This window comes from Alternaria alternata, assembly GCF_001642055.1.
Source record: "Alternaria alternata strain SRC1lrK2f unplaced genomic scaffold CC77scaffold_26, whole genome shotgun sequence".
Lineage (NCBI taxonomy): Eukaryota > Fungi > Ascomycota > Dothideomycetes > Pleosporales > Pleosporaceae > Alternaria > Alternaria alternata.
Window position 1 is genome coordinate 362,061 of NW_017306215.1, and position 23,499 is coordinate 385,559.

A 23,499-nucleotide genomic window follows, 5' to 3' on the forward strand; every position below is an offset into this window, starting at 1 on the left:
TCGTCGACGAGACACCTACACAGTACGCCTCGACCCATGCTGTGTATTTTGATAGCATCTCCTCAAGCAGTTGAACAAAGCCTCGGACTAAAGGACAGTTATATTGGTAAGCTGAGCCCGCTTTCCTTTGCATTAGTAGCACGAACAAACGCGGAAGTTGGCTCTTCTGGATCCTTGTTGTGGTGCCATCCACTCTACCAGGAGTTTCCGAGTGACTTACGCGCCTCGAAATACCCAACCTTCAATCCCGGCAGTTACGTGAGCATAAGGCCAACTCTGCACTCCCGTCCACAACCCTGGCGCCCTTCCAGAGCCTCTTTATTTCGATGAAGCAACCCTCAAAGTACCGGATCTGTCGCTGGGACGGCCTTGTGTAATCGAGAAAAACTCGCGCTTCTTGTGCATTCTGTACCAGATCTGACAACCGTCGATACGGCTAGTACGCTACTGCAACTTTTTGCTGTAGATCATAGCATCTGGTTGACGGCTGGCTCGGACTCTACCAACTCTGATGGCGTTATGTCTGCATTCATCGAACACTTGGCTGCTTTGTTGAACTAGAATCAGCGGATGACAGTGGATCGATCGCCCCAAGACATACATGTCTTTGACTGTTGACATGCGCCACTGTGAGTTCTCCGGGGAAGAGCCGACAGCGCGTCCAAGTGGAAAATACCAAAGGTAGTACACGCAATGCACAAAGTCCTTCTGTGACACAAGCGGTCCGCCATGCCGTCGGTTGAATCCAAGGAAAGCCGAAGAAGCACTTTTCCAACTCCACAGCGCCGCCTCCAAACAAGCAACGATCATCGTAAAATCTGACCTGGTAATTCGGAAACCAAAAAGTCCAAAGACGGTTGGCTTCAACATTACCCCGACCCGTACCCTGTTTGCCGCTTTAGGCGGCAGATCTAGCTCATCGAACCCCTGCGCGGTACCCCGGATCGAAAGGCTAAGCCTTTCATCCTGCACTAGGGCTGCATGTATACTCTATTTCAACCTTGGCCTTCATTTCGATATGCAATCTCTGCTTCGCAATGCTTGGGCCCATGCCCTTCTCCGCCTTTTCGCAAGCGAAGTGCCAGGCTTCGAAACTTGAGACACTTTCTTTGGGGTATGTCATCCTTGGAGAAATGCCGCGGTTGTTTCGCGATGCAATAGAGGCTAAGTGCCGGCGGCTCTCCGTAGGAGTACCTTGTTCATACTGCACGAACGGGTGGAAGTCCGAAGTAATGCCGCGATGACTGTTGTGTCACGGAGTGTAAACCTTTCTATGTCATGCCTCGATCCTTCGCTTGCAGCAGCGTATGCTAGGGCCTTGTCTCGCGCCATACGACTTTAGTTGTACCGAAAGAATTCCTCCGCTGCATTTTCGATCGATCAGTTCCGAGACCAAGTTGCCAAGCCCCAAATTTCACCACCAATGACGGGGTGCGTGGGAGCGAACAGTCAATTGAGGTCTGACATGCATCGCTACTTACAGCTGTTCGGAGTATTGGCTGGTCGAGGTCTCACGACAAGACAGCGACACAAGATATTGCGCCTTTTGGCGTGATCAGCCTCACGGAATGACGACATCGACCCGCTTAACCATACACTCTTGTTGGTCGAGGCTCCGACGGGATCATGCGTATGAGTAGATGTATCTCTCAACAAACATTTCCGGTATCCTACAGAGTCTATCCGGGCCGCGTCCTGATGCCTCAGCTACACCAAGTGGATCCCGATATACGCATCAGGACCCGACGACCGAGGAGGCAATAGGAATGTGCATGATCGCATACACACGTCCTTCTCCAGATTCTCAAAAGCTCGTATTGTACCCGGTGCCACGGATCGGCCGTCTATTGTGGCTTGCATGTAAGGGAAGGATTTGTGTAACGCATCTCCGGGTCCGCTGGCTAGTTTAAGAAGGTCGGAAACGACCCGAATGTCTTCAACGTCGATCCAAACGGCCCTCTAGAGATCCCGACCCATTGGCAAACTACGTGTTTCGTATTGCCTGCGAGATGTGCATTGCGATCCTGGCTGCACTGTGCATTGGTGCCTTGGAGGTAAGATTTCCGCAAATAGGGAACCTATCCGCCCGCCACACATTCTGCGTTGTGGATCTGGCGACTAACGCAACATTTCATATCGAGATCTGCGGAGAAGATCGAGGTCTGAAGTTGGCAAAGCGAGCCATCCTTCTATGCCACGTCAGCCATATGGGAAGTCGGTTCAAAGAAGACTGTACACTCATCCGACCAGGAAACAATCAATATCGGTTTTCACCACAAGAATAAGCAAGCTCAATGCCGAGCACAGCTACCGCAGCCGCCCCAGATTTCCCACTCCACTTGCATCGGATATTGGATCACATTCAACCGGTCGGTAACTGCCCCTTGGTATACCGGACCCGTACCGCGATTGAGTGCATGATTCCTGCTTGATGCGTCAAATGGGCAAAAGCTGGTGACACCATATTCCACCACTGAGCTGGTGAAGCTCGAACATGTGCCACCTATGTCAGATCAACGGCCATGGCTCATTTCGGCGTAGGCACAGCAAACCGGCGCAAGCAAGGTTTCTCCAGGTTTTGTGGCGGCTAAATGCCAAGTCGAATAATCCGAGGTTACGTATACTCCATGTTCCACATACCCAGGGTCGCAAGACTGGGGTAAAGGAGATGTGGAAGAATGAAATCTCGCCATGGAGTTCAGTCCACCGGCAATATCGAAACTCAAGGTGTCTGAAAGATATACGTTGATGTAGTGGGTGCTAAGACAACCTTGCATCACGATTTTGAAGTTGCTACACGAGAGATGCTATGTCAGCAAGTCTGCTAAGTCTTTACGTGACTCCTACTCCAATCACACGCCTCTAACCGGCATGAGACACACTGTCGCATTACTCCAGGAAGAAAACCCAGGTTCTGAGAGTTGAAATATGTCAAGGATCGCATGTGGCTCGTATCTCTAGTCGTGGTTACCAAGACTCTCATCTACATCTGTGACTTCAACCTGCCGATCGCAGTATTCCACCCACCCATCCAACTCCATCTTTTTCAACACCGTGCTGAATCCTTCGCTCCCTTCTCCTTTCCCCTTTCTGTCGCAGGACTGCCCTACTGCATCACCTTGCAATCCCTGTTCTGCGCCTGCCCCATCCGGATACTCGATGTGGAAAACGGGCTTCCCCGCAGCGATGAACGGCGCGAAAGTGGTGCACTCACCGTACTTTACACATTCTTCATTGACGCTAAAATGTACAATGGGTAGAACAGCTGGTATGATATCTCCGGCGTTTTTAAGTCCAAGCGTAAGATTCAGAGGCGCAGTAATATCCGATAGATACTGCATGTAAGCGATTGAATCATTCTGGGTGAGGGAGAGGCCGTTGTCGTTTTGCTACATCTCGGTTAGCACAGCGACAGTCTTGTAGGTGCGAAAGCCTCAACGGTAAACCAAGTACTCACATAAGCATCAACGTTATCAGGATCAACACCATCACACTCTTTGCTCTTGGCCAAATTCACTCTACTCTTCATCACCCTTCTCACGTTCTCACTCCCCAAGTCCAACCATTTCTCGCCTGGCCACCCGTCTAGGTCGTGTCCTAGATCCTCTTTTGTAAACTCCGAAGCGTCAGGCCGCCAGTCCTCGTAGCTCCCTGCGCTGAAGTAACATATCACTCTCTTGTCCATAGCATGCAGTCGTTGAATTGTCTCGATCGGCGTGTCGAAGAGGTCGATGTCGAAGATGCTGACGTTGGGGGTTGTGCTGGTCTCAGAGGAAGAGAGGATGGGCGGGTGAGAAAGGATGATTTGCCAAGTATCCGATACGGATGGTACCCATGGTAGTGTGGTGTTTGGTGTTGGCAGAGGTGTTGGTGGAGAGGAGTTGTCGTCGTTATTGTCGTCGCCCTGTCCCAAGGTAAGACCGAGACCTAATCCCAAGCCGAGCGCGAGTATCAAGACTACGATGAGAACTGCGAGAAGAATCTTGCGCCGCAAAGACCATGGCTGCCTCGGTTTGGGGTTCGCATCCATTACGTGCTTGTGTTGTTGGTCGCTAGAAAGAAAAGGTCGAGGTTTGCCAGTACGCCCCGTCGGTTGAGCTGCTGCTAGACACACCTCAGACGCGAAGATTCCTTTAACAAAATTCTCGTATACCTAAGCACGGCTTATCTCCAAACTTCAATGCGACCATAATTCATACGCAACAGCCTCCAGACCTATCGAAAATTCAATAGTCCCAAAATCTCATGAAAGGACGCGTCGCATGCGGCGCAGCGCAGCGCGCCGCGCTGCATATGTAGTTAATATAAAGCTGTTATATGTAAGACGGATAGTAACTGCATATGGTATAGCCCTCATGCAGTGATATTGCGGGTGTGGCGTGTTGCAGGAACATGCTGTTGGCTGGAAGATCGTGCAACAGGGAGCGAACAATCACCAACAGATGCTGTTTGAATGCTGTCCAGGAAGCAGGGTCAGAGTAGCAGAGAACTTAACCGTGAACACTAGGGAATAACGTCACATTGTGGCTTCGACGATATGGAAGTTGGTATAAGCCCATGTAGCGAGCTGAGGCGCTGCCACCCCGCCAACTTGGCTGCCTTATTCATCCATATTGGCGAAGTGGCTATGCAGGTGTGGGGCTCGATCAGGGGTCGGTAATGACCGCCTAAATTCCGCAGGCTCTCAGTAGTGAGCGCATATACAGGGTAAAAGCGAACAAAAAGGCAGTAGGGATCTTAGGGTGGAGTTGGCTACTGCCAAAACATGTACATTGAAGATGAAAAATGCGACAGCCGTTTGTACCGCGTTTTCCAATACATGCGCCTAGTTTTACAGCGGAATGGGCTTTGAGAACTTGTACTGCCTGCTTGCGCCACTCATCGATACCCACAATGTAAGAGGATCGCTTCCAAGCTGCTCTTTGGTTGCCCCAGTCGTGCTTGTCACAGCCCCTGGAAAAGTGATAGGTATCGTCGTTCCGCACTTGTTGCCTCCAGCTGTATATACATTAACAGATTCGATACTGGCGCCGTTTGCAGATGCTGTCCATGTCAAGCTTGGTCGGCATAGGTCGCGAGTTTGTCGATTGATGAATTGCTGCGCGAGATCATCATGTTTGAGTGTCTTGAAAGGCCAGGTAGTTCTATAGTGCGTTAGTCGGTGGATCTTCTCATGAAGCAAGATCTACATACAGGCGCATCATCTCAGCAGAAATGACCTCGATCCACGTCATGAGTAGCGAATACTGCCCGCTTTTTCCATTCACGGTGGTAGATGGAACGTCGTTGACGCGCATATTGGCCTGATGGAACATGTACCTAGATTGCAAATCAGTACAACTCTGTGATGCGGCAAATATGATTCGCTTACGGGTCCCAATGCAAACCGAAAAGATTGCGTATCGCGGTGTCTCGAGAGTTATCCATTAGATCGTCGAATGTTCCCTTGCCTGCTGATGTATCGATCCATTCTTGCAATGTACAAGCCGGGAGATCGCAGTTGTAATAGATAAGTGTAGCCCAGCGTGGCATGACGTTGAGTCCTGCATAACCATTGTTCTCAACGTTGGTAGTCAATGGCCAGAAGGTGTTTTGCTGGTTGCGAAGGACTGGACGCGTATTATCTCCTACCACGTTGACGATTCCGTTGTCCATCCATCCCTTAATGGCATCTGCGTTGTGTAGACCAGTGATAGCAGGCGGGATGATACCCTTTCCGCTCCAGCGTTGAGCAGCATCAAGACCGACCTGTTTCAGCCAGGCTTGGTTGAACGTGATCTCTTTCGATGTATCGGAGTACGTCGCGTTGGTCAGGTCGGCGTGCGAACTGGTTTCGAGTCAGTGGTGCAGAGACTGGATATACAAAAGGCTTACAAGGTATGCGAAATGTGCGCGAAGGCGTCGCGTTGCTCCTCGTCGGCGAACCAGTTTTCTAGTTCATCTATCTCCGCACACTCGAGGCTCCATGTGTACTGGGAAGGTGTAGCAGGCCAGATGTTGGTGCCTGTACCAGGAGGCTTTGTGTATTCTGGGCTACCGTCGGGTTGATCAGGGTATTCAATCGCGTATGCAGGATTACAAAGCCTCCCGCCCTCAGTCGTATCCGTAGAGGCCTCTATATCGCCATTACCGTTGTGTCCGATCTCTATGAAGAACTCAGACCCTGTAGGCATCTTCGCATTCAGTTCGGCCTGCCAAGTGACATGCATCGAAAGGTCGTCGGGCTTGGCACGATAGTTAACGCCTGCAGGTCGGTACATAGGCGTCTCCAGGAACATGTCATCTACTTGTGTGCTAAAGTAGATTCTCCTGAAGCCAACGAAGAGGCCTCTTGTAATCCAGGTAATCCATGCGTGTTGCAGGATGTTACTCGAGGGTGCCCAATCTAGGGCAAAAGGTAAAAACCATACCATCTGTTGACGAGGACCTATCTGGTTGACGACTGCAGCTGTTCCACTGCCCGAGAACTTGGCAAATTCCCATGCCATTGAAGAATTTACAATTGTCGCAGGGGTGTGGTAAATGTTCGCGATACTCACGTCTACATTGCTGTGGTTGAAGTCAGTATTGATCCGAATGTCGCGAGCTTCAAGACTTACGGCTTCAAGTTGGCCGTGGTAAATCCGGTGTTGTTTGTGAAGGATACCGGCTCATCGTTCAAATTACCACCGTTGCTGACGACCCCGAAGTCGGCAGTGGGGAATACATCGAGACGGACCATTCGCACACCGAAGTTGGTCTGATATGCATACAGATCATTCCATTGTCTTCTAGTAAGCGCGCTGTAATATTGGTCTCCATAGTTGTAGCCCACTTCGCTTATGGTGACAATGCCACCATAGTTGCCATGTGTAGCCGAGGAATTGAGTAGGGGAAGATTCGTGATACCAGCCTGGGGAACAGTGACGATCTCATAAGGAATGCCGTAACCCTGAAGGCCAAGCGTAGCGCCATTGATGGCCGATGTCGAGTCGCGTGCAATGACCAGGATCGTGCTAGATACCGTGGCACTTCCCACGTACGCCGAAACATGCTGCAAGAAGAGACAGAGGCATGTGAGTGCGCATGCTCGCAGTGACGATAGACCGGAAGACGCCATCGTGAAACGCGAAGTGAACAACGTGCTGACGAGACTTTTTTGTGAGGAACCTGGGCGGCTTAATAAAGAACTCTCGGCAGATATCATCTCGTACGCCACTGGGAGGACATTGGTCCAGATGCAGTAAACGATCAAGGGACTATTGATTTTCTCCCTTCTTAGCCTCAGCAGTCGGAGTTCTACCTGTAGCTCAACTTGATGCAGAACATGACGCGGCGCATAGCTCGATCAGAGGCTTCGAATAGTTATTGCCGTCCTCCTGGACTACTTCGCATACGTAACATGCCCTTATAGCCATATAGTCAGCAAGGGTCTTGGCTAGTCCTTGTACTTGAGAAGCGGTAGCGTTATGACTTTTGCCATGTGAGAGCAATGTATTGCAACGATCTCAGAGTATTACAGGACTCGTGATTTGACCGCACCTTTTACCTACCAGGCCGCTGGTCGTTTCCGTCTCGAGTAGAGCCGAAGGACAGATTCACTGTATGCTCGAGGTGTGCACGGCTGGGGTCCATGGCAGTAATTCCTTTTTTGGGGCCGTAAAAACATGCGTGTGTGTAGGGATATTGTGGGCGGTGCGCCAGGTGTCTTCTAGCCTGGCTCCATGCAAGCACGCGTCTGCCCGCAACCTGGCCATATTGCGCAAGCAATTACTGACCCAGACTTCATCTGCGGCAGGTGCATTACATTGCATGTGCCTCGGAGACAAGACCGACAGAGATGCCGTAATAGATGAAGTTTGATATTAAAGTCGCAGTGTGGAGAAGTTAGGCTAAAAGCTATGCCGGATGAACGTGATTGAAAGAGCGATGATGGGCATGCACGGACATTTGCTGCCGAACCCCGGAATTCCAGCCTCGTCACGTCTTCCCTCGTCCACCACTCTTGTCGCGTCATCACGACACCCTCCTTCGCTGACATCGCCTCATCGTTGAGATCTAAATCTTCTTTGACCTAGTCTTAATACAATCACGCTTCGCTGTTCGGGATAGATGGCCACTGACCCCTAGACGTTGTCAGCATTCCCTGTCATCGCTTTTGCCAATGCCCGGTCAGAAGGCTTCGCGCTGCAAGTCACTGACTGATGACTGCCGCTCCAATGCCATTCGTGGCGGCCAAGAGCCGTATTGCAGATTTCTGGAAGGATGGCTGCGCTCCTCCACTGCCGCTGGTCTTGCAGCGGTGGATATTTTGCACCGGCTAACCACCAACCATGTATGCTAACGCGATTCGCAGATCAACAGCTAACACATGACTGTATGAACATAGGATGTGCTGTAATTCTCTGTTTTCTTAAAACTGGCTTTTCATAGCAGATGAGATGGCTCATGTGCACGTTAAGGGTATCTTTACCTAGTCGCTGATTGTCTTGCTAGAATATCACATCCACCCTACTTTGACGGCCCTTGTTATGGATCACGATACGAAACCTCTGTGTATCGCTCAGTAGCTTGTCTCTGTCCAGAAAAAGAAAGAGCTGTTGCTGCACTCTGTAGAGCGTGGAGCTATCATCCAGGGTATCGGATCTACCCGCAGTGGAATCATACAGGAACTATGCCTGCGCCAGATATTCTCGGCATTCAAGCCTTTGACACTGGTTCAATCTTTCAGGAGTGGTGGCAATGGGCGCTTGTTGCTATCATCAGTGCCAGTGGGCTTGTGGGAGTTGTTGCGTTCCTTTGGTATTCTTATCGTTCCGTTCGGACGTTGTTGAAGGTATGATCTGAATATGTGCCACCCGGTCTTAGGCTTACAAGATTCTCAGGGGAATAACAACGAGCTTGGTCTACCGCGATCGGTACAAGAACGAATCCATCTGCTATCGCACAGTCCGAGTGTCGTCCGCAAAACCCATACTCTTCCCGGAAAACCTTCGTCCTTTGGCGTATACCTGGGCCTTCTGAACACCCCGATCACACAAGAGGAAACGCGGATACTGTCTCAATGGGACGTCGTAGTGCTGGATTATTGCGAACCCGGGGTCTTGGATGCTGTTGGTGATGATATTGTTCCTATGGGACCTTACATCATCGCGCGGCTTGACCTGGCACAGATCATCACGTTTGCGACGACTAGTGAGCTGGACATGGCGCGAGCAGTATACGTCCTTTCGTGGACTATCCAGCGGACTCTACGACAGCCGGACCAACGGAGATACTTCACTGGTGTCCTTGTTTCTGGATGGCGAGAGCGCATTGCGGTGCCTTTACTCAACGGTTTGACCAAGCTCCTCATTGCTTATGGTCTAGACGTCTACTTGGAAGTGGAAGCTCCAGAATTCCTGGATAGCATCGAGAAGCTGGATGTCGGATTATTCGCTGGCTTCGTTGTTCGTAACGGGACGATTATGTTGAATGGAGAGCGTCGAGATTTCTTCGACATGGACAAGATGAAGACAACAACAAAATCCTTTGTATCCCAGGCCTGCCAACGGCCGTTCCTGACGATGATGTGGGATACAATCGAAGACGATGCCAGTCTCTCACACGCCGTTGTTAGAAGAGCGCATATGTGGTGCAACTACCATGGTGCCATCCCTTATTTCCCACGTCGACGAGCTCTAACCGCTATGGACGCCATTGTTCATTGTCAAGAGCCTTTGGCAGCTTTCCAGTGGCTGAAACAACGGAAAGTGATGGACGTTCACGAAAAATATCGGACCGCACGAGCAGTAAGTCTCACTCTCTATGCCTTGTGAACCATCCGTTGAATTTCTATAGCTGTCTCCTGGTTTTTCGAGCATCATCGACGATTATCTCCCATTGCAGAAGATCTTTCCCTTCCTCGCCGATACGCTCGCCGGGCTCGACGGAGCAGAGTCGGACGATGACGACATCTCCAGCATATCCACAGACATCATACACTACCCTGAGATTGACGAGAACGGAGTATTGCTCTCGCAAACATCAACGTCGCCAACGTCGTCAGGAATGGAATGGACAATCGCGAGGGAGAAGCATGTCAGTAACCCACTATCTTGCTCCTACAACGGATCACCATACGAGTCATTGGGATGCTTTCCAATTGGATTAGATGCATCACGAGATGACTTCTCTCGGGTTCTCGACTCACAGCGACGTCTGCGGGATCTGAAACTGCTCAATCGACTCTCTGCTGCACAACTGCATCCCATCGCAGAAATCCTTCGTGGCTATTGTCACAGCAGTAGCCACTTTTTGGAATTCCTGCCAACGTCAAGGAATACCATCTCACAACTCGTAGAGGCACTGGCTCGCACCAATGACGATATAGAGGACATCTACCAGCTGCAGGTATATTCTGCGCTTGATTCTGGGTTCCACACACCGAGTGGTGCTCAGTTCTGGGCAGTCTGGGAAGTGGAGCCGAGGACTCAATCCGTCATCATATATGTGTCCAAGTCCGTCCAAGATATTGGCGCGGTTTTGCTCCATACACACCTAAGCAAACTGGGCTTTTCCAGATACCAGTGCTTCCTTGCAGAATATGGCCTGACGGAGTTCACTGCCGGGTCTTTTTCACCAGAACGACTACCCGAAAGGCTACAGCAAGATCTGGATCTGCTCTCTTCTTCGGATCTGCTTCTATACTTGCAGCACTTGCATTACTCAGAATGGGACCAGGATTGCTCTTTGCTTTCAGCCATCCGCGAACGTTGTGAAGAGTTGCTGATCGATGTACCTACGTACCACCAATTGAAGAAGCTCAGCAACATGGACTACATCAGCGGCGACATGACGGACGAACAAGTAGTCAATGCAAAACTCAAATGGTACCGGCTGTCTCGGCTTCCCACCCTTGATAGACGTGACGCGCTGTATCTTTTCAGGGAAGTCGCGAACGTGCTTGACAGCATACTGTGGTCGCGAGACTATGAGAAGTTAGACATCATTACTTCTGCCATAGTCAACATAACCAGCAGGGGAGATCTTGATTCAGCTGCTGACTTCGTACTTTTCTGCATCTTTTGCGCCGCAAGGAAAGCTGGATTCGAAGAATTATACATTGAGGTATCGGACCGAAACCCACTCTTTAACCAGTACTCAGATCAGAGTGCAGCATTTGCAGAGCTGTTTGCGTTGGGATCAAGATGCGAAGCGTACTTTGACATCAAGCCCAGCGACATCGGTATAATGCTGTCACAGAAGCACAGGAATTACTACAACCAGGAAGAACATCAGCCTCCTATGTGGCTTTTCAATGCGCCGTCGTTTGCTTCTGCCTACGCCGCAGCTCAAACTGACATCGACCCGGAACAGAAGCCTTCCGTAATGCCGGCTTACCGTCGCTTCACTTTCCTTAGTGTCTTCGCAATCCCGGCACTCGTTGGTGAGCATTTGATGCTGTGGCCGCTTGAATCTTTTGCTAACAGCCACAGACATCGTTCTATTATCAACTACTGGTCATGGGCTGTATCTCAGTATACGCATGGAAGAGGAGCAGCGATATTATGCTACGCTGGCGCTCATGTGTTCATTGCTTCTCTCTGGCGCCATTGGAACCTGGATCTCAATTGGAGGCACCTACTACCTCATCTCCATGGCATTCTCAGCCGCCAACATGTTCGTGCTGACTCGTTTAGTCGGTGGTCTCGCATTCACTCTTGCTGGTTGTCTTCTCGGCTTCATTGTCATCTCAGCTGCCGTAGGCCCAGGGCTTGGGGCGGTTTTTGTCTTTTACCTTTTTGGACTTACGACGTATTTAACGGTACTTGCTGTTCTCTCCACTTATCAGGTTCCGGGATCCAGCTTCTTAAATGGTCGCAAAGTCATCATCATGGTAGTCCCGACCCTGACAGTCTCTCCGTTGTTGACTATCTTTATTCCTCACTACGACATCTACATTTATCCTGGGGTCTTGTACATATTTGTCAGTTTACTGGTTCTTGGTACCCGTCACGTAGCGACTCAATGGGTGACTTGGTATCACAACATCAAGACACTCAACGACGCTGACATCAAGGCTTGGTACGTTGAGCGGTTGGTCAAGGAGCAGCGTTCCACAAGTGGTATACATTCTGGTGGTATGTACACAGGCGATGCCTCAATCCCAGAAGCTAATCCGGTGGCAGTAGATCAATCCAGTAAAGGACCTAGTACTGCGTCAAATGTCCCCGACTCTGACAAACCATCCTCGGGGATAACTGCCAGCGATAAAGACATGTTCCATGGTATGAGTGAGCCAGCAATCTTAGGACTTTGCCGTACAGCCTTGCACGACGCCGTCATGAAGGAGAAGGGACGAACCATCTGGCAAAAGCCTACGCAGGATGTCTTTGTCAGACAACTTGCAAACTGTTGGGATTCAACGCTTTTCTTACTGGACTGGTACGCGCGTATCACCGACACCAAGCGACCAATCCCGTATAGTTCGACTTGGAATCTTGAAACGCAGGTCGCTCTCGAAAGCATGCAGCAGTCGCAAAAAGGTATTCGACTTCATAATTCCTTTATACATTGGCGGACTGCTGGAGATGAGATCTACTGTGGTGTTCTCTACTTCCTTGTGGCACTGATGGATCGCTGGCTCGACATTATACGCGGCACCCAACAACCTGGCGGCTCATTCGCGGGATTACTAGGGTCCCTAGACGACAAGACACTTCGTTTATCAGTCGGTTTTAGCCTGGCGTATTACCTCATTGGCGCAGTGCTACTGGATTACAAAGCCCAACACCTCCACACAATGTCAAAGCAAATGTCTCCAGTCTCGATCAAGGACGCGCACGAGATTAAACAGGCGAAAGCCAACGACATGAAATTCAGGCGACATCTATATCTCAACACTTTATGCCGGTTCATTGGGGTTCATGTTTGGGCACTGGCGCTATGTGCTGCTCTAGTCTGGATCTTCAACGGCTCAGCAGATGGCCTCGTCATATTTCTGAGCTACATTGGCGCGTACAGTGGACTACTCCTCTACCAGTACAACAAGATCTTTTCAGGTCCACACGCACTGATGCCACTGCTGGCAGCAGTTGTTCTCGGTTTCGTGACCGGTAACATTCTCATCACACTGTTGCCGGGTTTTATGTATAACAGGGTCATTGCTCTTGGTGTATCTACCTGGATGGCAGCCTTTCTCTCGTTTCGAACTGCCAAGCTAGGCATGCCTGAGCTGCTCCGCGCGCCCATTTGGATATCTAGGTTCCTGCTGAAGCATGAGCAGAGCAAGCAGTCGCTGAGCTCGACCGAAATGTCTAGCTCGAGCTGTGTCGTATCTCAAGGCGAAGCTCAATCTACCATCGATGATAAGTACTATGCCTACAACGGCACTGGCAGCGATGCTGAATTCAGTCAAAGCGAGCTTCACGCCTACTGCAGCAAGCTGCGAGCCGCCCCAAAGGAAAACAGGTTTCGCGTAAATGCCACGGGCCAACCTGGCGACCAGATCTGCGCTACACTACTGTCGTGTACCCATGAAAACCTCTCCAGGCTTGCCATGCAAGCATTTCCGACAATGCCCTTTCTGATACAGCGTATCATCTTGGCTTGGAAGAGCGACAAGATCAAAATCTTCATTGTTCCGATGCAGGCTGTGGCTGGAGTGGATACCGACCTTCGGGCAATTTCGCAATATGCAGGCGGACGTCTGACGCTCTATATAGCCTCGGACGTAAAAGGCTCCAGGCAGACAAATGTGAGCAGCAACTGTGCAATCATCGCCGAGACATTGCTACACGCTTGTTCGGAGACCATGTTCGGTATGCCGCACTCTCAAGCCCAGCTCACAGAATCTATGCTTGCTTGCCGAGAGAGCGATTGCGGCTTTTACGCCATATCAGAATGTAGCAAGCGGTCAATGCCGGAACTGAGTGTAGGGCCTAAGGCGTTGGACTTTGAAATCGGATTCAAGAAAGACCTGTTGCGAAATCTATGCATGGGGTTCGATTGCGATACCCAATGGGACGAGCTTCCATTAGAGATTCGTCGACTCTTCCTCCGACGATGCGTCGGTACCCGAGCACCCTATACAAACACGGAGATGGCATGGATCAATGCCAATGTTCCAGCGGAAAGCTCATGTACAATCCTGTCGTGCATCGCACGATATGATCTTGGCGCATACCTAGCAATTATCAAGCACAACTTCTTCAAGAACCGAGGCGATCAGGCTCTCACCAAGAAAGAGTATCGTCAAATGACCGCAGACATCCAGGAAGCGTATCATCCGGTCCTCAATCGCTCAGCAGTCTCGATTCTTGGCATATTCACCGAGTATGTGCGTTTGCCCATCGCTTATGTCTACCATTCTGCCGGAACGTGGGTCAAATTCTTCTTCCTCGCGTGCATGGCCGATCCTGAATATCAGCGTGAACTGAACGGGGCCTTGTTACGTACACCGCGCCCGATAGCCAAACTCGCTACTTTCGTTCTGACGGGATTGTGGATCTACAGTCGGGCTACGATGTCAATCGCTTTACCTTACTTTTTGTACCATCGGCGCAAGGATATTGCAGGTCTTGCCGGCACTGTAAAAGGGAGTTTGATCATCCAAAAGAAAAACCGGTTGATCGTCCGAAGCTACGGAGATACAGAGACAGCCTTCATTCACCCTGTCGTAGACGGTGGAGTCAAATTGATGTTCTATCAGGGTGATCTGGAGCTGGAACCAACATGGGGTCATCTCCGAGTTACATACTACGACGAAGAGATGCGCATCACATTACGCGAGGAGTACAAGAATGGTACGGTGGCTAACGAGTTCGTGTACGAGTATGCATCGAAGCAGCCGCAACATAAGAGGAAGATCTCGAAGGTCAAGACAAGCAGGGTACCGTTGAGCAGAATCTGCCGCAGTGGCCAGAACGAAGGCGCCAAGGTCACATACAACCGCAAGGGCCACATCGAGTCCGGAAGCTACATCAGCCATGAAAACTTGGTCCGCTTCAAGTACCATTATCGAAAGAACGCCAAGTATGATGACGAACTTCTTCGCGCCGAGTTCGTGCTTCCACACATGTCGGCTAACGTCAGCTGGTGTGCACCTCCTGTTCGCCATGTCGAGAAGATGGAGCGCTGGATACCCACTCCTCGCGTCCATGAAGCAACTTTTGTTCAGGGAGCCGACGTGTACGAATGTTCATGGCTTTATGATCACAAGTTCCATCCAACCATCACCACTAAGCTTAATGGTGTGCCAGTCGATACCCCGGATATGATACGTTACGATTGGCTCGGCGTATTGAAGAAGCCAACTCGGTGTACATTTGCCGATGAAAACCCTTTGCTTGCATTCAAGTCTCCAACTGCAACCTTTTTCAGCCGACTGCTTCGAACAAACATCAAACAACAAGAGATCTCCACATCTAGAGCTCGATCACAACTCTGGAAAGCTTGGAAAAAGAGGAATGATCTGGACGGTGTTGTCATTCGATGGGTTGACGAGGAGCTGATTCGAAGAGAGGCCCTCCTGCGGCCATATTGGAGACGAAGAGATCGCGGTAGTCTCGTAAAGGCTGAAGACTATCTGGCCTTGCATGCAGACGCCATCATGGCCAGCTCAGATCTGACAAGCGACATTAGCGCATGGACGCCTCTTGCCATACGAATGAGCGACTTGTTCAGTTTTGGTCAGGGTGGAGATGCCGTCATTTTCACTAGAACTAAAGCATTACAGCGTGATACTGACCGAAACCTGCATGTCATCGCTGTCGATACTGGTACATGGCCAAATGAAGGCGGCGGTGTCTCGGCATGTCGGCGAGATCTCATCAACAACTTGCGCACGATCAAATGGCACATGGTGGTTGAATCAGCCAATGACTTTGGCTTGCCAAAGCACCAGACCGAAGAGAACGTCGAGTCGCTAAAGGTCATCCCGTTATGGGGACTGGATTTTATGCATCCAAACCACGGAATGTTTACCAACAAGCTAGATAGTGAGGTCGATCATTTGGTCAAAGCAGCTACGATATCGGATATCGAAACGAACTTCATTCCTACCTTGACCGCCCTCGTCCGCGGCGCACGTGCTACAACAATGACATCAGCAGATGTCAAGCAAGCCACGCGTGCTTTGGTCAACTTGAATACTTACTTCCAAGACTCGCGTCACTGGAAAGAAGTGTGGACGAGCGACATAGTCAAAGATGCTTGGCGAAACCTGTGGCTTGCTGATGATATGCCAAACGCACAGTCGCCTTCAGAATGGTTCCGTACTGAACTTCCAACGCTTGGACATTTCGATACGGCGTTAGAGCTGTGGTTTCGATGTGAGTCAGAACCCTCCCTGGACGGTGACTAAACTAACTTTCATAGATCTATTCATATTCTCCATCCCCATCCCCGAGAAGATTCCGCATGTGTTCCAAGCCTCGCATCATAGCGTCTCAGCCTCATATGGAATCGTCTGCAAACTCAAGCGAAACTGCACACTCCAGATCTGGGATCATGCAATCTCTTGGCGCGAGACCAACCTTTACCTCTCGTCCGCGATGTGCACTTTGCCGCCGTTCATCCGAAATTCGCTGTTGGGTCTGATGAAGCTGACGTCTTGCCTGATCCTACATCACGCCGACCAGATCCTTCCCTGCGCAGGTATGTACATCTTTTAAGGTCCTACAAACAGCAATGCTAACGCCATGTACAAGACTTCTTCAACCCCGGCTGGGAAGTGGAGATCGGCAGCGCAAAGGGTCAACTTACACATCGCAACGTATTCCGCAGAAAGGTCGATCCCATCGTCAATGGTATCACCGACATGACGAAGTTCTCCCCGGTGACTGAGATCAAAACGAAGACGCCGACTGTGACTATGCTCTCTCATGTTTGGTTTGCCAAAGATATCAAGACCGCTCTACTTGCGGCGGACATCATCACCAATGAGTGGGGTTTCAAGGACTACAAACTCGACATCTATGGAGCTCTCAACAAATCACCTGTCTACTCCTCTGAATGTCAAGAAATCTTGGCTTGCAAAGGTCTCGGACAGAACGTGGCAATGCGCGGTACGGCAGACCCGGCAATGGTCCTCGCGAACACTTGGCTATTCCTCAACTCCTCCGTCTCGGAAGGGTTGCCGCTTGCACTTGGAGAAGCGGCACTGACTGGAGCGCCAGTTGTTTGCACTGATGTTGGTGCATCGCTACGCGTGCTCACTGATCCTGATGATGGCAAACGATATAGTGAAGTTGTGGCACCCAACGATGCATACGGTATGGCACGCGCACAGATTAATTTGCTGGCCATGCTGGACGAGTGGGCACAGTACGCTGGCGATGGTCCTGGAACAGCGGCGCCGATCTTGCCTCACAAACCAACGCCCAAGGACGTAGAAATCATCACGCGCCGTATGTACGAAAAGTCTGAACATCGACGGAAACTAGGAATGATGGCGCGCGATATCGTCCAGAAGTCTTTTGGTGGAGAGCGTTACCTGCGCGAGCACGAGCAGATGCTCTGGATTGGTAAGGCCTGCTACGAAATGCTTGACCTAGAGAAGCGAATACCACCACCAAGAAACCCGGCGCGCATGTTATCACTTCGTCGTAATCTACCTCGGCAGCAACAGCAGCGCGACACTGCATCAAGTCACATGTTCGACCCGCAAATGGAGAAGATGATGCACCCGCGCCCCTATGCGCCGAGGCGGACATCGGCAACAACGTCGTTCTCCTCGGTGTACATTGACGAGCCCTCAGGCTCTTCGTCAACCTACTCCGACCCCATCTGGGAACACGAAGAATGGAATGTGCGTCACGAGTCGCCTGAATCTTCGGTCAAGTACGAAAACTCTGATACCGACGACTGGCCAATACCCGCAATCACTCGTCCAACAAGATCCTACTCGGGCAGCAACAACCTGAGGGCGGCGTCGCCTTCTGCGAGAGGTAAGCGGCCTGCTCGATACTCGTATTACGGGCATGAAAGCAATCGAGTCTTCAAGCCTGCCTCGGCGAATGCCATGATGGATTCAAGAAAAGCAGTGCTTATGCGTCAGAGTTTGGTCTCGCCAGATAGTGCGAGGAGTAGTGTGAGGATAAGGAGTCATTTGAATGAGGTGGAGCTTGCTGAATATGGAAACGTTGATGGGCGGCTGTGATGTCTAGTCCCAAGGACATGAGATGGTTTTTTTCTTTATGGAAGGCTAGCGGTTTGCATATGCATTTACATTCGTTGATTTTGGTATAGAATCAAAAGCACAGGGCGTATCTTGTTTTGGGAATTGATTCTTTTAATCATAAACGTGTTTCCATTGCTGGATGATTGAAGAAGATGTCGAGTTTGTGAAGTTGTAGGCCATAGTGGATGGATGGGTGAATGATGCATTGAACGTCGTTCTCTCGTACATGAGGCGCAGGGTGTGCAAGTCTTTGTCCTCACTCCGCAGTATCGCACAATCAAGGCTGATGGATCTACAACTCCTACCGAGAATATCGAGAGGGCTCTAGCATCCAAGGCACCGTAGTAATGTCAGCTTGTGTTGCGCCTGCTTAATCATAATTGTTCTTTGCGAGCAGACAGTATACACGCGACACGACCAAACTCGATCCAACCACTCTCGAATTGAACATCAAAGCAATTAAAAAACACCAATAGCATTGATCACAGACCAACAGCCTGGTATAGCATGGAAAAGATATATACATAAAAAGAAAGAAGATAAAATATCCACACAAGAAGAATCACTCAGTCGCAGACCCAACCATACTTCCAAACGTTTTTTTTACCACGCCAAAACCAATAGAAGCATGTGCGCATGTTGGATACACACTGCATCTACTGGCACTGCGAGTACCACTCGTTGCTCTTGACACACTTGCCGGAGGCACAAGTAGTGGGACCAGAGTATCCCTGTCCACCACATTGTCCGTACAGCTGAACGCTACCGCTGCTGCTACCTTCGTCGGTTTCGACATCTCTAAAAAACAAAGAACCAGGTTAATCGTTTGCGGCCTCGCGGGGGGTGGTATTGGTGGTCCGAAGGCCGTTTCTGGGGGGTTGGGGGATTCAGGATGAATGAGCTTACTTTGTCGTAGTGGCCTTCGCAGATGAAGTCTTGGTCTTGGTAACAAGAGTCGAAGTAACCTTCTTGGTAGAGGTAGGCTTAGCAGTGGTAGTGGGGGCGCCAGAACCGACGTCCGCACCGCAGGTTGGCAGCTTCTCGAGCTTGCCCTGCGCACCCATGCAGCTAGCGTTTGTGTCGAGCTTCTGGCTGCTACCGTTGCCCTTGTCAACGCCCTTGTACTCGCGGCAGACGGCCTTTGTGGTTCCACAGGAGCCGGAGATGGTGGCTGTGTCGCCAAAGTTTGAGTTGATGCCGATGAGGTCAGAGGTTACGCCAAAGGCGCGGACATTCTCGACAATGACTTTGCGGGGCGACTTCTTGGAGTTGTCGGTGCAGTCGCCGCAGGAGCGGTAGAGTTTGCCTGCGTTGACAATGGTGTAGTCTTTGATGGTGACGGTACCCCGGCCGCTAGGTACAAGTCAGACGGGGTTATCTCTATGGAGTTGGCTGATACTTACTTGTGCTGGATGACCTTGTCCTTGGCTTCTTGAGCACCACCTCCAACAATCAGGGCATCACCAGTACCAAGGACGGAGACGGCGTCCTCGCAAACGTCACGGAACCAGACGTTGGTCAGGGTGCAAGAACCCATGCAGTGAACACCCTCGAGCGAATCGGCACCGATGATGACGTTGGAGATGGAAGCGCCGTCCTCGAGGATGAAGACGGCATTGCTGCTGCCAGTGTCCTCGTCAGAGTCACATGGCTGGCCACGGTCAAACTCCTTGTTCGCAAAGTCGACCTTGCCAGTGATGGTGCTGGGCTCGGGGAGCGACACAATGTTACCGGAGCGGGTGGGGATGTTGAGGGTCTGCGCAGCTGCCATGCTGGCGACGAGAGAGAGGAGTGCAACTTGAGAAACCATGGTGAAGGATGAGAAGTGAGTAATTCAGCAAGGGTGGGTGTGGATGAATTGAAAGAGTTGATAGATCTCCTGGATCTTTGTAAGTATCGAAGGAAGGAATGAGTGAGCTGGTTGTCCTGTAACACTCGGGGCACTCCATCGCCTTTATACAAATGTTCCATACCCCCCCTTATCGAAAATGGCTGCATCGCCAACGGGATCTGAATACCAAGGTAGCCCTCCGAGGATGCAATGGAAATTGCTACAGGATGGAAGAAACCCCTGGTGTGTGGACTCTAGTCTGACAGGCCAAGGCGCCGTGTGGTAATTGTGGAGAATTGTTTTCCGCCCGCTGTATGCTGTGCTGGGCGATGAACTGTGGCTGTTGTAGACTTAGTGGTGGCTAGAATGGTCATGCTCACCACAACCTCCTCTCCAATTCGATCTGCGCTGCATGACGGCACATAGTCCGGATCTTACCATGATTCGCGGGATTTATATGGAGACGTTCCTCCGCACACCATGTAGCGGAAAAAGTAGTGTTTGGTAGTGCTGTACAGTTTCTGCTAGACAGATGATGAGGTTTTGGCGTTGCTGCATATTGGGGCAGACCTGGGGTACATTAGTACACAGCCACATTTCGGTACTCAATTCTCCGCGGTGTTTGGAAGGATTCCTGGGCATCGTTTTGTAAATAGCTTGGCGTTTCACTCAAGATATGGGGAATAGTTCTCGTAATGCAGCGCGTGCCGGGCGCGATTTGGCTCCCGTTTTGGAAGGCATGTCGCCATATTAGGTTTGGACAGCTCTGACAGAAGTTTGCCTGGTCAAAGACCCGCTATTATCCTGAATACGCTTTTGCATTGAGAACACTGGACTGTTGATTTTTCATCATGGTCGTGTATCTTGGTGTGGCACGACTCAGGGTGCTGTCGAGAACCTCTTGGCTGAGTCCAACATATGGATGTACCTGGTTCACCTCTTGACGTTGGAAAGACTTGTGTCTCTGCGTCTCATTTCCGCGCCTCCCGTATAGTACCATGACCGCACAGGTCACTGATGATTGGCTTTTTTTTGATCGGGGAACGATGCATGTCAGCGGAAACACCCTTCCAAGAGGCTAGAGCGCTTCAGAGATGGCGGCTAGAAGCTTGTACCCGATCCGACGGCCTTTGAAGACGTGTAGTGCGACTCGAGCGACGCGCCAACGATATGCAAAGCGTGGCAACAAATTTATTGCAGCAGGGCGAATACACTGGTACTTCCACCAACCAGCTTCGTATTAAATGTACAGCTACAAGTCGCTCGAGACCTGAATAGGCAATGTAGATGCGGTACAATTCTTGTGACCTCTTTCATAAACAAAAGCGGCAACTGCTTGGAGATCACAGCGCCAGATGCAAAGCTAGCGGCGCAGTGATTCCGCCGCTCAGGAATGGCATTCGAAATTAACTCGGCGACAAATCGAAGAACAGACACGATGAATGATCATAGATAGCGACACGGATGGGTTGGAACAGAAAGGGATTGCCAAGGCAAACAGGTCGAGCTAGCGGGAAAGTGGGTCGGAATCTTGGCAATAGCGGCCCACCGAAAAGTTTCCAGAAACACTACGCATCTACACAGCAAACTCCAAACACGCCAAACCGCCCAACATGTCGTCGATGCGGAATGCCGTCCAACGGCGCAATCACAAAGAGCGCGCCCAGCCCGTCGAACGCGAAAAATGGGGTCTCCTCGAGAAACGCAAAGACTACAAGCTGCGGGCTGCGGACCACAAGCAGAAGAAGGCCAAGCTCAAGGTCCTGAGCGAAAAGGCTCGAGACCGGAATCCGGATGAGTTTTCCTTCAAGATGATGTCGTCGCAGGTGGACAAGTCGGGGAAACGGGTGGCGGATCGGGGCAATAAGGCGCTGAGTATGGAGGTGGTGAAGCTGTTGAAGACGCAGGATGCGGGATATATTCGCACCATGCTGCAGCAGACGCGCAAAGAGAGGGAGGAGGTGGAGCAGAGGTTGATTATGGAGGAACAGGGCGAGGTGCGCGCTGTGAGGGACGGAGAGAGGGCGAGGCACGGCAAGCACAGGGTGTTTGTGGAGAACGAGGAAGAACAAGACGAGTTTGAACCAGACACTTGGTTCGGACGCGGCGAGGATATTCCCACTCGCAATGAGTCGCCTACTTTCGGAGACCTTCAAGACGAGCTATCGGACGACGACGACGAGCAGCCTATCCAACGGCCGAACACGTTATCGAAGAAGCAGATGGAAGCGCAAGAACAGGCACGGAGAGAAGCGAGGAAGTTTAGGAAGGACAGAGAGCGGGCACAAGAGCGGCACATGTCAAGGCTGCGGGCACTCAAGAAGCGCGAGAGCGAACTTGTAGCCGCCGAAGAAGAACTAGAGCTCCAGCGTGCAAAGATGAACAACACAGTCGGCGGCGTCAACAAAAACGGCGTCAAATTCAAGGTCCGGGAGCGCAAGCGCTGAGATATCCCTTTCCTCCTATATACCCTCGTGCCCTCGTAGAATACGAATATAAACTACAGCCTCGCCGGCATCCTCATCGCGCCATCCAACCTCAAAACCGTCCCGTTCAACATCTCGTTCCCCACACACTCCACCACCAACCTCGCAAACTCCTCAGGCTGTCCCGCCCTCTTTGGAAACTCCATGCTCTTCTCCAGACTCGCCTTTACCTTGTCGCTCATCATCTTTGTCATGGCGCTATCAAACATACTAGGCGCAATTGTCACAGCGCGGATACCATATTTTGACAAATCGCGCGCGAGTGGTAAGGTGAGACTGGCTACCGCGCCTTTACTCGCTGCATAAGCTACCTGGCCCATTTGTCCGTCAAAAGCAGCGGAGGAGGCGATCATGATGATGACGCCACGGGAGCCATCGGGACTGCAAGGCGTCGTAGTCGTCATGTGCGGTAATGTTTGACGTATCAAATCCAAGGTCCCTCTCAAATTGATGTTGAGCACGAAATCAATACTCTCGATACTGAGTGGCTCGTTCTTCTTGTCGATGATCAAACCGGGCATTCCCACGCCTGCTCCTGCTACCACGCCTCCGATGTGCTTTCCTGTTTCTGCGACCCAGGCTACTGTGCCTGAGACTGCTGCTGCGATGGCGGATGTGTCTGTTACGTCGGTTTCGAAGAACCGCACGCGTGAGCCCAGTTCAGAAGCGATCTTGGCACCGTTTTCGCTGTTGAGATCGAGGAGCGAGACATATGCGCCTTGGGCATGCAGGGCGCGTGCTGTTGCGAGACCGAGGCCTGAGACGCCGCCGCTTATGAGGAAAGTTCGGTCTGCGATCTTCATCGTGAGGATTGTATGGAGATGTGTATGAGATCAGAAATGAAGTAGTGGCTAGACAATAAAAACGTCGTGACTCTATGTGTACGTGGTGTTCAGTAGAAGCGGAATCAATGTGCACCTATGCATGTGAAGTTCGTTCCGCTAAAGCTACTCACGGATCTCGTGCCTCGGCCCATGAACGTCGGTGATTCGTGACCAAAAGCCCCGATGTGCCCGCTCCGTATCCCACCTACACCAGCA

At 51.0% G+C, this 23,499-nt stretch overlaps 6 protein-coding genes across 6 annotated transcripts; 2 read left to right on the plus strand and 4 right to left on the minus strand.

The window, feature by feature from the left end:
- Positions 1–2,957: 2,957 nt before the first annotated feature.
- On the minus strand, positions 2,958–4,030 carry CC77DRAFT_947014 (hypothetical protein; the record flags this gene model as incomplete). Its single annotated transcript, XM_018535116.1, has 2 exons — positions 2,958–3,389; positions 3,458–4,030. 2 exons carry the CDS (start codon positions 4,028–4,030, stop codon positions 2,958–2,960), a joined length of 1,005 nt encoding a protein of 334 aa, XP_018380788.1.
- Positions 4,031–4,831: 801 nt separating this feature from the next.
- On the minus strand, positions 4,832–7,099 carry CC77DRAFT_1066255 (hypothetical protein; the record flags this gene model as incomplete). Its single annotated transcript, XM_018528887.1, has 5 exons — positions 4,832–5,144; positions 5,194–5,319; positions 5,372–5,827; positions 5,875–6,549; positions 6,600–7,099. The coding sequence occupies 5 exons, from the start codon at positions 7,097–7,099 to the stop codon at positions 4,832–4,834; spliced, it is 2,070 nt and encodes a 689-aa protein (XP_018380789.1).
- Positions 7,100–8,533: 1,434 nt separating this feature from the next.
- Positions 8,534–18,242, plus strand: CC77DRAFT_465747 (hypothetical protein). The gene is made up of 7 exons (XM_018531802.1): positions 8,534–8,815; positions 8,865–9,770; positions 9,820–11,407; positions 11,457–12,101; positions 12,150–16,292; positions 16,339–16,617; positions 16,671–18,242. Exons 1-7 carry the CDS (start codon positions 8,654–8,656, stop codon positions 18,119–18,121), a joined length of 9,174 nt encoding a protein of 3,057 aa, XP_018380790.1. The 5' UTR covers positions 8,534–8,653; the 3' UTR covers positions 18,122–18,242.
- Positions 18,243–19,044: 802 nt separating this feature from the next.
- On the minus strand, positions 19,045–19,952 carry CC77DRAFT_946710 (pectate lyase D; the record flags this gene model as incomplete). Its single annotated transcript, XM_018535100.1, has 2 exons — positions 19,045–19,495; positions 19,546–19,952. The coding sequence occupies 2 exons, from the start codon at positions 19,950–19,952 to the stop codon at positions 19,045–19,047; spliced, it is 858 nt and encodes a 285-aa protein (XP_018380791.1).
- A 1,581-nt stretch (positions 19,953–21,533) lies between these two features.
- Positions 21,534–22,447, plus strand: CC77DRAFT_465768 (U3 small nucleolar RNA-associated protein 11). The gene has a single exon (XM_018531803.1). It carries the CDS (start codon positions 21,587–21,589, stop codon positions 22,418–22,420), a length of 834 nt encoding a protein of 277 aa, XP_018380792.1. The 5' UTR covers positions 21,534–21,586; the 3' UTR covers positions 22,421–22,447.
- On the minus strand, positions 22,385–23,354 carry CC77DRAFT_1025110 (3-hydroxyacyl-CoA dehydrogenase type-2). The gene has a single exon (XM_018526002.1). It carries the CDS (start codon positions 23,260–23,262, stop codon positions 22,474–22,476), a length of 789 nt encoding a protein of 262 aa, XP_018380793.1. The 5' UTR covers positions 23,263–23,354; the 3' UTR covers positions 22,385–22,473.
- Between the last annotated feature and the right edge of the window lie 145 nt (positions 23,355–23,499).

Coding starts and splice junctions, on each gene's coding strand:
- CC77DRAFT_465747 (XM_018531802.1), top strand. CDS start 8,654: ATGCCTGCGCCAGATATTCTCGGCATTCAAGCCTTTGACACTGGTTCA. Junction 11,408..11,456: donor CGCAATCCCGGCACTCGTTG/GTGAGCATTTGA, acceptor TAACAGCCACAG/ACATCGTTCTATTATCAACT. Junction 16,293..16,338: donor GTTAGAGCTGTGGTTTCGAT/GTGAGTCAGAAC, acceptor TAACTTTCATAG/ATCTATTCATATTCTCCATC.
- CC77DRAFT_465768 (XM_018531803.1), top strand. CDS start 21,587: ATGTCGTCGATGCGGAATGCCGTCCAACGGCGCAATCACAAAGAGCGC.
- CC77DRAFT_1025110 (XM_018526002.1), bottom strand. CDS start 23,262: ATGAAGATCGCAGACCGAACTTTCCTCATAAGCGGCGGCGTCTCAGGC.